General features: G+C 35.5%; 1 protein-coding gene and 1 long non-coding RNA gene across 51 annotated transcripts in view; one reads left to right on the forward strand and one right to left on the reverse strand.

Moving 5' to 3' along the window:
• ANK2 (ankyrin 2) overlaps window positions 1-15,848 on the forward strand; it is a 336,881-nt gene that overhangs the window by 212,547 nt on the left and 108,486 nt on the right. For 48 of the 50 annotated variants that reach the window (XM_072810346.1, XM_072810351.1, XM_072810352.1 and 45 more), the window contains 5 exons: window positions 95-193; window positions 5,647-5,844; window positions 7,481-7,579; window positions 7,752-7,850; window positions 12,383-12,481. In XM_072810346.1, the coding sequence (XP_072666447.1) occupies window positions 95-193; window positions 5,647-5,844; window positions 7,481-7,579; window positions 7,752-7,850; window positions 12,383-12,481 (594 nt within the window). The remainder of the gene's footprint in view (window positions 1-94; window positions 194-5,646; window positions 5,845-7,480; window positions 7,580-7,751; window positions 7,851-12,382; window positions 12,482-15,848) is intronic. The other 2 variants (XM_072810387.1, XM_072810388.1) reach the window with 1 other exon arrangement.
• The window catches only part of LOC140623768 (uncharacterized), a 50,565-nt gene that overhangs the window by 11,471 nt on the left and 23,246 nt on the right, over window positions 1-15,848 (reverse strand). The window lies entirely within an intron of this gene.

A 15,848-nucleotide genomic window follows, 5' to 3' on the forward strand; every position in this document is an offset into this window, starting at 1 on the left:
ATGAGTTCAGCTTTCATTAAAGTGGCAAAAGAAACAATCTTGATTTTTTTTTTTTAAAGTTAACTCAGGCTTCATTCTTTCATTCTTTTGGCAGGATGGGTTGACACCACTTCACTGTGCTGCAAGAAGTGGGCACGATCAAGTCGCAGAACTTCTGTTGGAACGGGGAGCTCCCTTGCTGGCAAGGACTAAGGTGGGTCATTCTGAGTAAGATGGGATCTACAGAGCTCTTTAAGCCACTCTTTTGCAAATCTTTGTTCTTGAAATCGAAGCATCAGTCAAATGTTTTCTAATTACTCAGTAATTGTGTGCCAGGAATGAGGAATATATATCAAGCTGTTTGAAAATTATTTAAAATTAACAAATCCATGCATTAAGATGTATTGATTGTATACCTTCATGTTCTTTCTATATTTTTGCCTGCTACTCTTACTACAGATGGATATTTGAACATATTTATGTTATATATAAATGAGTATATTGTATATACATGAGAATATTTCTTATATTCTATAGGTTTATACTTTAATGATTCTCTAAGAGGCTGTAAAATACATATAAAATTGTCTTTTAAAGTAGCACAATTAGCAATACAAGATAATCTTTTAACTCTCCAATCTTATTTTTTTTTAAAGATTTTTTGATTGTTTATTCATGAGAGACAGACAGGCAGACAGACAGAGAGAGAGAGAGAGAGAGAGGCAGAGACATGGGCAGAGGGAGAAGTAAGTTTTCTGCAAGAAGTCTGATGCAGGACTCAATTCTGGATTCTGGGATTACGCCCTGAGCCAAGGGCAGACGCTCAATTGCTGAGCCAACCAGGTATCCCTTAACTCCCCAATCTTTACCTCTTAGGTAATACTAGTAAAAAGAATGACTTACTGGTAGTATTGGGTGATTATATTTAGAATTAGTAGGTAATATGGAAAGCACAATTTAGGACAGGCCATCTGCAAAGAACAATTAAAGAAGTATAATGTTCTCTATGGCTCAGTACATCTAGCATTTCTTGCCTTATTTCATCAGTATGCTCAACCATGAAGAAAACTAACCGAAAACCCCACCAGGAGCTGATTTATTGGAGGTTTTCACTATAAAATGTATTTTACAAGCATTATTACTGTACAAGTCCCCACTTTCCAGCCATACTTTGGGTTGCCAAAAAATATCATGAAACATAAATAAAAGATAATCACACAGAACTATTTAATGGGATATGCAACAACCATCGTATCCTTAATACAACAAAAATTGAGTACAAAGGACTTACATTTTCTCTGTATTAGGGCTCTCCTATAGCCCCGGAACAGGGCTGGCATCAACTGATGATGTTACTAGAGTAAATTGAGAAAAATAAGACAGCCAACATAAGCAACTATTTTTCAATTTGTATTTTAATTGAATATTTATTTGAAATCATTTGGAGCAAAAATTAAACCACGCATTTAAAATATGTGTAGAATGAACTTAATCATTAAAGATGGGCTCAATAGGCTAGGAAATGATGACTTCAAGTCATATATCTTATTTTCATTCTCATAGTGATACCATGACTGTTGTAGAATTTTATCTTTAAAATATGACATTTTGGGCTGAGTAATGCAGGGATAATTATAGAAAGTTTTTTTAAAAGATATTATTTATTTATTTTAGAGAGAGAGAGAGAGAAAGAAAAAGAAAGAAAGAAGAAAGAAAGAAAGAAAGAAAGAAAGAAAGAAAGAAAGAAAGAAAGAAAGAAAGAAAGAAAACACATGAGCTTAGGGGAGGGGGAGAGGGAGAGGGAGAAGCAGGCTCCCTGCCAAGCAGAGAACTTGACACAGGGCTGGATCCTAGGACCCTGAGATCATGACCTGAGCCAAAGGCAGAGGCTTAACCGACTGAGCCACTGTAGAAGGATACCCCGTAGAAAGTTTTGTTGAGAAAACTGGTTGAAATTTAAATGGAAATAACAAAATTTCACCAGTCATGTTATAACCAATAAAAAGTACATATCAAATTGAGAATGGGCTGATTTGCTTTCCCACAACTATAAAATAATCTTATATACAGAGTTCACCTATAATTGTTAGGTCACTAATGAAGACAATGTATTACCTAGATGAAATTTTTTTGCTGGCCTTCTTGTAGCAAAATCATTTATACGTAAGGATCTAGCATAAAATGTCTGTGGCTACATGATTATATCCACATTTATTCAGTCATTCATTCATCTGAGCATCCAACTATCATAGTGTAAGTAGTTACAGTACACTAGGCAGTGTTCTGATCACTAAGGAACTATCAAGATAAATGACACAAGGTCTGTTTGTTCAAGAAGCTCAAAATTGAGTGGAGATAAGGAGATAATAAGAAAAAGTAGAGCTATATTCAGGGTAAAGAACACCAAGAAATGAACTAATCAGGTTGGTGAAGTGATAGCATTTTACCCGAAAGTGGAATAGGCACCTAATGCCAGACTATTCTTCTCATTCCATAAAAACTCTTAGTTTTGTATCATCCACTGTTCCCCCTTGAAGCAAATATTCATCTATCTAGTTATCATTCCACCTCATTTTTTGAAAATTCTAGCTTTTGGCAAACTATGACTCTTCTCCACAACCCCTATTCTAATTCATGATGATTTTAATGATCTTAGAGCAGTAGAGGATCTTTTTAGTTGGCCTGTCAGTTTTGGTAGCTGTAAACCCTCTTGAATTCCTCCTCTAATCTCTGACTCTCCAAACACTGCCTCAATGTTTCAGTTACCTTTCTCTGAGATCCCAACTCCAGAAATGTGTTTTGCCTTCTGAGTCCATCATCCATTGTTTTATTATCCCATATTCACCTTATGCTTTCACCTCTGCCCAACAGAATTATTCATACCACTCCCTGACATACTCATAGACTGAGCCACTGTAGAAGGCTCACTTGCTGTATTTTACCCTGATTAGATCCAACTCACATTCTTGTAGCTGAGTGTGCTGGCTGAAAACACCCAATCATACTGCCTAGGCTCACTTTAAATTTATGATTGCTAACTTCGAGTTGGCCTTTAATGCTGCTTAACAATCAATATATTTCTGAACCGTATTCACTCTCACTCCCTGCTACCTGACTATTCTATACTTTTTTTCTTTTTTAGACTTCTTAGACTCCTTTCCTTGTCTTTATTTTCCATGATGCTGAAAAAATGGAAGCAATCAGGAAGAAATTTCTATTGACTCCTATCTTCCTATCTACCCAATTATATGAATCAGCCCATATAGTCTACGTTCTCTCTTTTTGCTATCCCTGACACAGTTGCTTGTTCCTCCCTTCTCAAAAATACTCTCCTTTCCTTATATGCCTCCTAGACCATTATACCTCTCTGTCTTCCCTCTGCTCAGCCTCCTTTCCTGTTTCCTCTTCACTTCCAGGTCTCTGGATGTTAGAAATATTCTCAATATAGAAATGTTCTCAATAAGGAAAGTGATTTCAACAATGAAGGAATGTTAGAAAACACACAAAAAGTGAGCTCCAGATTTCAACAATGAAGAATGGCCATTCCATTCTTTCAGTTTCTCAGGTCAAATACCTCATGCAGTGCTTGGCTCTTCTCTCTCTTCATATCCTGTCACTAAACCTTGTCATATTTTCCTTCAAACTATCTCATAATTCAGCACCCTGGTCCAAGTTACCATCACCTGTACCTGGATGATTGCAAGAGATACTAATTGGCCCTCCTTTTTCTCTTTTAACCCTGTTCAGTATATTCTCAATACAGCAAACAGAGTAATCCTGTTGTCCTAAACCTTCCATAAGCACTTATACTCATTTAGAGTATAAATCAAAGACTCTATTCTGACTCGCAGTTCTCTTACCTGAGTTCCTCTCCTTATTTACCCTCTTATTCACTTGCCTTCAGCTGCATTCTCCTCCCTACTCTTCATCAGTCATACTCAACATGATATGCTTGTATTTGGTTTTCGTCACCCTCAAATGTTTTTCCCCCAGATCAGCAGGACCCACTCTTGTACTGTCGTCATGTCTTTCATTAAAACTCACCTTCTCAGTCAGCCCATTTCTGGCTAGCCTATCCATAATGTGCCCATATATACAGACTTCCTTGGCTATCCTCTGCTTTAGTTTTCTTCTTAACACCGGTGGCCTTCTAACATACTATATATTTTAATTCTTACTCTCTTTGCATTGTCTGACTACTACCCAAAACTTGACCTTCATGAAGACAGGGGCTCCCTGTCTGTTGTGTTCCCTGTTGTATCCTCAGTACTTGATCAGGGCTTGAGTAGGTGCTTAGCAAATATTTGTAAAATGTAATAAAGAATTAAATGGTGAAGATTTTATTTTCCACATAACTTTTAACTGGATCAAACAACATTAAAGATTGATAGAATATCAGAAAAACATGCCACACTAACCGTCTAAACATGGCTACAACCTGAATTTCTTCTACACTTTGTCCTTACACTATCTTCCCCCCTCCCCATGCATAAATACCTTATCAATCCATTGTGCCTTCTCAGTTCATTTTAGGAATTTATTAATATAAAAGCAATAATTATGAGTAAAGAGTACTTCAAAAACCAAGAAAGTATATTAATAATTTCAAAATCACATATACTTCTACCTCCCAGAGACCACCACAATTAAGATTTTGCTGTATTTGATTTTAGCTGCCCTTCATTGTTGAAATCACTTTCCTTATTGAGAATATTGGGCCTTTGGCAGATTCTGGCTTTTTATCCAGACCCAACTTTTGCTTCTTTGAATGTAATGACCGCCATGCTGGGTACTTGGTCAACAATTATTTCCTAGTGACTGTATTTGCATTATTTGCATTGATTGTTAAGAAAAGACCATATTCCACTCCTCTTATGGGCAAATGTATTCTAACTTAGTTTCTTCCCTAATTTTACATATTTTTTGTATAAGCTTATTTATTTAACTTTAAAAAAAAATAAGAGTCTTACCTAGACTGATAATCCTCAGTGAATTACCCTGCTGTTGACCTTCTCCAAGAATTAAGATTAAAGCTGTTTTTGGCAGTATCACTGATGATAAATTTATATTATCCTCAAAGTTTAAAAGTTGGGAGATCATTGACCATGTGGTCTACATTTGCCTCACACTTTTCTAGCTCTTACCTGACTGCTTTGTCCAAGTCCAATTCATGTCTCATGTTAGAAAAAGGAATCATAGGATTTCAGGGCAGCATGGCTCTAAGAGATGATCAAAATATTTTTCTTTCCCTGATGCACCCACTTGCTCTTCCTTCATTTGCACTCCCCGTCATTTAAAAGTAAAGAAATTCTTGCCGAGGGATGAATTGAATGGAATAAAAAGCCTCAGCTATCACTTGTATTACATATCTAATATTGCCGTAATAATTGTGAGATCCATCTAAATTGTCACACAATACTATGCATTCATTCACAAAGGGCATATTAATTTGTTTTTGCCTAAGAATAGCTTAATTATGAAATAAAATGTTCTCTTAGCTTCCCTCTGTGCCATATATAACCCACTGGACATTTAGATGTTAAATGGAGATTATTTTTTCCTCTCCTACCAACTGTACCAAATATTGAGAATTGACTCTGCTGTGTTTTACAACCTGGAAATCATGACTGAAATGTAGACTTGGTTTCATTTTGTCTTGATGTGCAGAATGGGCTGTCTCCGCTTCACATGGCTGCACAGGGGGACCATGTGGAATGTGTGAAGCACCTGTTACAGCACAAGGCACCTGTTGATGATGTCACCCTAGACTACCTGACGGCCCTCCATGTTGCTGCACACTGTGGCCACTACCGTGTGACCAAACTCCTTCTGGACAAGAGAGCCAATCCAAACGCCAGAGCCCTGGTAAACCTGGCCTAGTCCACATTAGCAGAAAATATAGATTGAGACAATATACCATAGTGGTTGACCATTGGCACATGGGCGAATCATGGTTACAGATATATAGTTAATTCTACCAAGTTTGTTACCTCCTACAAGTGGCCTGCCTACTTCATGCCTTCACAGTTTGCTATAAATGATGGTGGGGAAGGATAGATTTAGGAAAACACTAAGGTAACATTTCCACAACTAGCAAGCTGCTGATAGATATGAAACCTCTGGAGTGATAAGCAATTTTGAATGGAAAATAGAAGTTGAAAATAGGAATCATAAAATAAATTCTAAATGCCTCTATGAAGAGTCAGTAAAAGATTGAAAAAGTTGAATATTATTAATCTCTATTTGGAAAAAAAAAAAAAGGTTTTAAAGTGGTGAATAGATTGGCCATGTAAGATAGTGTAAAGTGTAAGCCTGCAAAGAGTTCATTTAGAGAATTTCCTTATTGACTTCATTCCCTAAACACAGTGTAATGGAAAAATGATGCTTAGCATTTTATTGCTTCAGGAAGCATTTTATAGAAACTATTCCAGGAATTGCTGAAGAGAAAACTAAATGAGGTTGTCCTTAGAACAGCTTCTGTATTTCCCAAGGTCTAATATTGAATAAATCTCCCTGCTTCACTTATGCTTTAACAATAATCATTGGAAGTATTAGGCATGTACTAATTTATGCTCTTAATTCCTAATTGTCAAACTGAAAGCATTCCTTTTATCCTATACATTTACATGGTTTATGCTGGTTAAATTAGTCTTCAGACAATATTTAAAATGGGAGAATGCCGTAAGAATTATTAAACAATAAATCCCATTTTTATTAGAAAATTTTCCATTGGAATCCATTTATTCCTAATTGCCCAGGAAGCAGATCTACTTTTAGGGTTATGTACAATTATGTGAGAATACTTATTTTCTCATAAGAAGCGAAATACTCATTTTCAATTGGGTAGTGGTCAATAAGCTTATAAAACATTACAGTCTTATATAATTAAAATCATTTAAGTGCTACACATACATTAGGCTATTTATGTCTGGCTTTACTACGAAGCTCATAAATGGGAAATGACTTAACAAACACTGTGAAGTGTAATAAGTCATTAGGTTAGGTAAGACAATATGCTGTCGTGAGAATGGCTAGTGTAGAAAAATACTGACTGATGATCAGTCCCCACTGGGACAAGCAAAATAACTAACTGGCAGAAAAGGTGTAACTATTCTATACGTAGGGATCATTGTTCAAATAAAAATATGATACTTATACGTAAGGATTATGCATGGGACTAGTTAACAAATTTAACTTCTAAAGCATCCTTGCCCGTCGAGTTTTCCTTCTTTGCAGAGTAGGCCCATGTAGTTTCTTCTACTTCTGTTTTGCCCTATAACCGCACAAAAGGAATGACATATAGGCCCACCACATAGAAGCCAAGGTCAGTGCCCACAGGAACACACCACCACTTTCCTTTCCAAATCCCAGCACCTACAGCATCAGAAGAAATGGTAACGTTATGTGACGATGTAACACTATTGCCTGCAGTGTGCCAGCATGGAGTTGTGTGAAGATCGTTTCTGCATGTTTTCAACTAACTTGATTGTCTTTTGCACAGAATGGTTTTACTCCACTGCACATTGCCTGCAAGAAAAACCGCATCAAAGTCATGGAACTGCTGGTGAAATATGGGGCTTCAATCCAAGCTATAACAGAGGTAGAAAAATGTTTCAGCTTGTCACGAAACATTCCTTCGCTTACTCCTCCTTCCCCTTCCTGTCGCCCATCTTTTGTCCTCTTCATTCAAGCCTTATTTATCTGAAGAAGTCCCCAAAGCCCACCTCTCCACGGGTGCAGAGGAGTAAAACTACTGTTGCTTTGTTTCGCAGTCTGGCCTCACACCAATACATGTGGCTGCCTTCATGGGCCACTTGAACATTGTCCTCCTTCTGCTGCAGAACGGAGCCTCTCCAGATGTCACTAACATTGTGAGTATGGCTGGGGTCAGAATAACCACAGGAAGAAAGAGCGAGAGGAAGAGAGAGGATGGCTGTGTGTAGGGATGTTTGTGTGTACATCAGCAAAGCAAGTAGCTGAGCTTTGAGGAGAACCTCCGTGATCCCAGGTTACCGAAATACTTACTAGAACTTTGCTGAGAAGAAATGTGTTAGGGAAATAAAATGGGAGCTGGGGACCTTTCAGCTTCCTGGTGCAGATGGATTAAACCTGCATCTTCAATACATTTATTAAAACAAGACACATTTCAAAAGCTCCTTGGAACGTGAATGAATGATTGGTTGAAGTAAAATCTGAAGGACTCATTCCAGTTTGAGTGAATTACGTTCCAGGTAATTTTGAAAAACATGCCAAGTCAGTAACAAGATAAGTCATACCAAATGGTTAATGAGACATAGACCCATAGGAGGGATTTTTATTTGATACCAAATCCTTCCCTCTTCAATAACATGGATTTTTCATTTTCTAACCTTTCTTTGATTTTTCATTTTGATTTGATTTTGTTGGCTAGAGTGTAGTCCTCTCTTCCTTGAAATAATTTAACCATTGCAACATTTTTGTATATCTTGAAATGAATGTTAGTCTCAAGACAACTTTTATTCTGCCCTTAACTATTGGATATCCGAGAATTCTTTTACCTAATTCAAATTAGGATTTTTACTTCCAACTTCCTTATTATTTCTTTCATTTTTCTTGGAGTCTGCCCCTTTAAACTTTGGTCATTTAATGAAAATTTTCTCCTTACTCTGCACAAGATGTAGTCATGTATTTGAAGCTCAACAGGGACCACTGCAACACTGAGATTTTTTAAAGTATGCAGTAGAAATAATTCTACCCAAACAAACATCAGTGCTTATTATTGAGTCATGTTTTCAAAAGCAGTTGATTGACTATTGTTAAATTTTGGTATATCATTCCATTTGAGTTGTGAAACAGAATGTTCAATTTCACTTTTCATTTGTAGTCCCTCTCACATTCTCTTTCTTTGAATTTTACACACTGTTTATGTGCTAAAGTCTCTGATGCATGGACAAAATCCATGTGAAATAAATTTATCTGGCTTAAATATTATTTAATACTCTATATTATTCACAATTGGAGCATAAAACCATTAAATATTTGAAATGTAGTCTATGTTTGTTTCCCTAATTATAGCTTATGGGTCATAAAGTAATAATATTATACACTAATCTTTAATTTCAATACATGCCAATTTGAGTTGAATTTCTAGTTACTTCTTAGAACTTAGAAGAAATCATCATCATCCTTTTTCTGTGCAGAGATGATAACCACCTCTTTTTTAAATTGAGAGCTGTATGAGTCACTAACTTTCAAGAAAAGTATCCTATGTACTTTCCCACCATACTGTATTTTCCTTATTTGTATTTCATTGCCTTCAGGATCAAGGAACAATGGTGATACTGTGTTAAATTATGTTATCATATTATAATGGTAACATATATAACTATGTTCTGTGATACTTTATTTTGTTTTATCATCTCATTTGTCTATTACACATTATTCTCCTTCAGTCCTCTCAAAACAGATACTTGAGAGGCACTTGCTAATGTAATCCTCTCCTTAAGATATTTCCTACTTATTTTTTGTTTGTTCATTTTTATTTTTGTATTATATATCCTTCAGGGAGCAGATACCATGTTGATACATAGGGTTGCCAGATAAAATACAGGACTCCCAGTTAAATTTGAATTTCACATAAATGACAATTTTTTTTTTAGTATAAGTATGTACTGTGCAAAAGTTGAAACACATTTATACTAAAATAATTACTCATTGTCTGGAGTTTAAATTTAACTGGTCATCCTATATTTTTGTTTGCCAAATCTGGCAATCCTACATTTAGAGGAATTTAATTTCTTTAACAGTGGGATGCCTGTGAACTCGTGAATTCTCAGGATATGAGGCTATAGCTACTAGATCCAAAACTCTGTGCAGGTTGTTTAAGAAACTGTGTGAACACTTACTGCCTGCTTGCTGTGTCAGAGTTGGTCATTTCCTGACCCTAAAGTACCCCACCCTTGGAGCCTTTGTGTGTTGCCTGAAATCATGTTGCATTTTTGAATGCAATGCTGTCTGTTGTGCTTTGATGCTTTCCAACTGATGCAGCCAAAGTGTAAGTCAATGTAGCTGTCGGCAAAATCAGTTTTAACAACTGAGAAGAGGGGCATGAAATTGAGTACCTGCTTTGGACATGAGCATACCCATTCTCTTGCCAGTCTTGTTTTTGTCTCAAAATTCACTCCAAGCGTGAGATGTACCAATAACTCAGTCATGTGCAGTTATTATTACTGGAAAGCTTCCTTTATGGAAAGCTCATAAATATACGTCAAAACAGACAGCTGGACTACCAGTAGTAATACATCCATAATCCGAAGTATTCATTGACAACCATGGGGATAGAAAAGTAAACATTTTGGGAGCTGTCTAGGATACAATATGAGGTATTACCAAGTTTTCTCATATAAAAATCAATGGATTCATGGCTAAGTTCACACTTCATATTATGTTTAAAATTTCTTCCAACACTTAAGTGAATAAGCTTAACATAAAAATATTTTATATTTTATAATATATCTTTCATTTTTATTTAAACTTATATATAAACAAGGGTAATATAAATATAAAAGGGTAAGGGTAGTTTGTAATAAAAATCAATTACCCTGGAGTCATTAAATAAGATTGAACGAGAACTCATTCTAAGTATATAATAAGAATTTTGGGAACCTTAAGATCAGTAATGGAAACATATTACATTCTGAAAACCCCTTATTGATAAAGTGTGGCTTGTAAACAAAACTTACAAATCTATCATTAAGTAGGTAAGGTACTTATGATACCTCTTTGACTTCTTATTAGGGAAATTTATTTTTGTTTTTATTTCTAGTAAAATTGCTATCCTTTTATAAGACTTAAAATAGAGCAAGGATTTGAGGGCTTTTTGTTGTTGTTGAATAGTTAGACCTTAACTTGATCTATTTAGAGATAGGTTTTAAGTGACACAGAACAAAAATTAGAAATAGTGCAATAGTTGTGCAATAGTTGAAACACATTTATACTAAAATAATCTTGCCATACACCTCAAATTTTAAGATAAATATTGCTATTCCAATAATGTGATTTTATAAGCTAACACACTCCAGATACATTTACTTTGCAAAAGTCAAAACATGTCATCATTAAACAAGGCCATTAGAGGCTAAATGAATTATCAACCAAAAAAAGAAAAAATATTAGAGTAGATGTCCAGTTTAATGCTTTCAAAATCAAATCATTTGAAATGAATTTTTCATAACTTCCTAAGGAATGGTTCTCAGATACTAGGAAAAAATGAACTGTGAGCTATGTATCAAACTTAGGTTGTACAAGAAATAAGAAGAAATTATTCACTAGAATTTGTCAGAAGTATCCAATTACCACAACCAACTTAAGATTTTTTTAGCTTACTTGGAAAGGTTTACTTTACTTGAATGAAATCAGCTTTATTTTCTAGAATAGTTGTGGTGACTAGAGGTAATCATTTCTGTTCGTGTCTTGTTTTTTTATAACCATAGAATTGTTTAGAAGAATGAACCCTTACCTGAACCAGAACTACATGGGTTTTAAAAAATAGGTTGATTAAAATGAAAACAAAAACCTTTTCTCTTACAGGCAGTAATTAATAGGTTTCTCAATGACGAGATTTCTTTCATCTAACCATCATCCTTCATGCTACAGTTTAAGCTACCATTTCCTGATCACTGTGCTGTATCTTGATGTGGCACAAAGATACTTGAAAAATGACCTGATGCCCAGTGCTGCCCACCTCAACAGATGACACTGTTAACAGATGCTTTACTCATCTCTTGGTAGTTCTTTCAAATAACTGTCTATAATTAACTATGCTCATTAATCATAAGGGGACATCCTGGGCAAACCAAATTTCCTATGTAAACAGACATTGTCTAGCCTATAACACAAAGACAAACCCAATGTAAAATAGTTTATTTCAGAAGTAAATTTTGAATTCTGAAAAGGAATGACTTAAGTCTGGTACAAATGACATGATTTTTTTTGCACTGTGTTGACCTGATCTTTCACATCTGGAGTTTCTCCTTAAAATAAGATCAAGTTGTAATTACATAGTCAAATATGACAATGACAGATTTTAGGTCTGAAGGATAGAAGTCAACTTCAAATCACCTAAAGCAATTTAAGTTATGCCAGATTGACTATGAAGTTAAACCTGAGGGTATACTCGATGTCTGGGTAAGTTCACTTGTTTGTCACAGACTGAAAAAAATGAAATAAATATTTGTTTTATCCCTATGAAGATGGAGGATACAAAATTGTATTCTTCCAGACTAAATATGAAATAATTATGCCTTTTCATAGATTTCCTAACCTTTGGATTGACTGCTGAATTTCACAAAAAGGCACATTTTTATCCTTTACCGTACAGAGCTGTGGGTTTACATATGACTCAATGATCTTTGTTTCCTGGCAGCGTGGGGAGACAGCATTGCACATGGCAGCCCGGGCAGGGCAGGTCGAAGTGGTCCGATGCCTACTGAGAAATGGTGCCCTTGTTGATGCCAGAGCCAGGGTAGGTGCTGGTGCTCGGGGTTCTCTCCTCTTGTGTGCATGAGTTCTATCTTCAGAGAGAATGCTATTCTTCATTTCCTTGATTTAGAAATGCCATGGACTTTAAGTGAAAACATCAATTCAATAGTTTTTCAAGCAGAGAAGGAAATGGTATAGTAAATATACTCAATAAAATGCAGCCCAATTTCAGAAACTGACATTTGAAATACATATATATATATAACTTAGGACCTAAGAAATGTGTCATTGACTAACCTAATCATTTTAACCTATGAAAATATTTTTACATATATTTTTCTTTTCATGAATTAAACAAAATTACCCACATTATAGATACAATGAATATTAAAATTTATTTCATACCTTAAAGCCAATCAAATTTCCACAGACATTACTTACTTGTTACTTAAAGACAATTGTACTCAAAGTTTGAATGTTATCTATTTTATTTTCTTCCTTTTTATAATGAGTTCTATTTTTCTTCTTTGACTTTACGTAGTTGGACATTCTGCTCTTCCACTATTCCAAAATAGAAGAATTTTGGCCCTAAGGATTCCTTGACTGGAGTCTCTTGTTTCTAATTGGCTTCTAATCCCTTCACAGACTGATTTTTTCCTTCCTTTTCTTTTCACTTTCCAATTGCTTTTTTCACCTTCTTCCTCTAACACTGAATACACTAGTGATTTTTATCAACATACTATATCTTCAGTTTCCTTTTCCATGTCATTCCATTAACTTTTACACTAGCATCTTTGGGATTCTCATCGACTATTTGAACACTTTTCTTCAAGTGTTCCTTGATGTACCAAAGCTAGAACTCAGTTCACCTGAATTGTGCCATCATGACTCCCTTTTGGAAATGGCACTGTATTGGAATGAAAGCATCTGGCTAGAGTCCTGCACATTGTCATTTCAGGCAAGTCATTGCACTTCTAGGTTTTTATCATTAAAATATAAAGGTTAGACTTAGAAACCTTGAAGCTCCTTTCAAGACTTTCTTAACATTCTCTGACTCCACGAATTTAATAGCATTTTTTCCACAGACCTTCATGAAAAATCCAGTGAAACATGGGCAGCTTTGACCTTAGTCTTGTCCTTTTGGATTTTATCTGCCTTTTTATCCATTGTGTGAGTAGTGTAATTTATGTTCTTTGGTAATCATCATTGGTATTTTATGTTCTTATATGTTTAGAGTTTTTGTTATTCAAACTGTATGCTTCCCAGCCTTGGCATTTTTCTTGTTTCTCCCCTACCCCAAGACAATTTTTTAAGAGCAGTTTTAGGTTCATAGCAAATTGAGAGGAAGTTACAGAGATTTCCCCTATATGCCCTGATCCTACATGTGAATAGGCTCCTGAGTTATCAATTTTCTCCACTACAGTGGTACATGTGTTGCAATTGATGAACACACATTGACACATCATAATCCCCCAGCATCCATAGTTTACATTAGGGTTTATTCTTGGTGTTTCACATTCTGCAGGTTTGGACAAATTGACATGTATATTGACATGTATCCATCCTTATTATGCAGACTAGCTTTACTGCCCTAAAAAATTTCTGTGCTCTGCCTGTTTTCATTTCCTTTCAAGATTACCTGGCATTCAGCTGTTAAAAAAAAGTTATCAGTCAATGTACTCTGAGTATCATGATCTTCACTATTGTGATAATATTTCTGATAAATGTTTGTAATCTATATTGAATAATAAAAGGATTTCCTGTTTATCTCTCAAAATAAAACCATTTAATATTTGTCCATATTCAAATTATAATTTATTTTTAGTGAAAATTTGCTTATTTTCATGTATCTTTGTCAATTTTTTTATGTTATCAATTTAACCTGTTATTATTGCCTTATGCTTTTTTGGATACCATCTGAAACCCCTTCCTCCAATCCGTTGGCTACAGACTCTTTACTTTGAAATGTTATAACATTTATGTATTTTTAATTTTTTCCACACAAATTCCATCAATTCTATTGTTTTGGTATTTTTTTAGAGAGAGAGCGTGTGTGAGTGGGAGGGGCAGAGGAAGAAGGAGAGAGGGAATCTTAAGCAGTTTCCATGTGGGGCTCCATCTCACAACCCTGAGATCATGACCAGTGCCGAAATCAAAAGTTGGACACTTAACTGAGTGAGCCACCCAGACACCGCCAATTCTATCATTTTAATTCTCTTTTGCAACTACATTTAGTGTCATGGTCTACATATGTAAATAAACGTCTTTAATTTTTTTATTCCTCCTTATTTAAATATCAAATTTCATGATCCTGTGATTTTTCAGCTCTACCACCCATCCTAAGTTGCAACTAAACTTCCTTCCCTATAGTATCTCTCTGGCTCTGGACAGGAGAAACTACCATAGCCTTATAGAGCCTTGCTACTGAAAAGTCATTATGTCGGACATCACCTGGGGATCTTGTCAAAATCCAATTGAACTTATAAGATCTGGGGAGAGGCCCAAAATCTGCATTTCAAACAAACTCATAGGCGATGCCCATGTTTCTGATCCTGGGATTATACTGAGCAGCAAGAAGCTAAGGTTTTCCTTTTCACATGTTCTATTTTAAGTATTACTTTCACTATGAATTTCTTTTCTTCTTTTTTTTCTTTTCTTTTCTTTCTTTTTTTTTTGTTAGCTCTTTAGGTTTGACTGGAAATCTTTTGATTTAGTTAACCTTTTCACAGTGGTGAAAAGTGCTTCATAAAGCATTTTAACACAAATTATCTTATTTAACACACAGAACAATATGTGTTGTAGGGTGGCTTTGGGTCCTGAAATCCAAAATTGTGCTGTCTTGCCTGATGTCATGAGTTAGAAAGAGTAAGAAAAGGGTTCTCCCTTGGTTCTGTATCTTTCTCCTAGCTTTTTTCTGCTGACATTATTATCTCCATTTCGGATATAAAGAGAGCCCTTGTCTCTCCTATCTAAACAAACAACAGGATTCTAAATTAGTCACATTTCCACCTGAGCTGATCACTATGGCCAGGATATAGTATCAAGCCTAGGTTCCATGCTCTTTCATGTGGTTCATTCATGAAATGTGGTGAGATGATTGGCAGCCCCTCCAGAGCCACATATAGTGTGAGATGCCCTCTTTTCCCAAAGCAGGAAGGGCTCTTCCCAGAAAAAGGTTATAGGAGATATTGAACAGAAAAATAAAAACCTGTCTTTTCTGTTTCACCTCCTGGTTTCTCAGCACATATACTCACATGCACACACTTCTGAAAATTCTCTCTCTTAACCTAATACATTGCTCTATAATTCACTCCCTCCCAGAGGGGAGATGGTCAACAATTATACTTGGTTACTACACTAAACTCCAAGGGTGAGATCTCTGGATAGTCTGTATTCTTAATCAGGTTTAG

This window comes from Canis lupus, chromosome 33, assembly GCF_048164855.1.
Source record: "Canis lupus baileyi chromosome 33, mCanLup2.hap1, whole genome shotgun sequence".
In the NCBI taxonomy this organism is placed as follows: domain Eukaryota; kingdom Metazoa; phylum Chordata; class Mammalia; order Carnivora; family Canidae; genus Canis; species Canis lupus.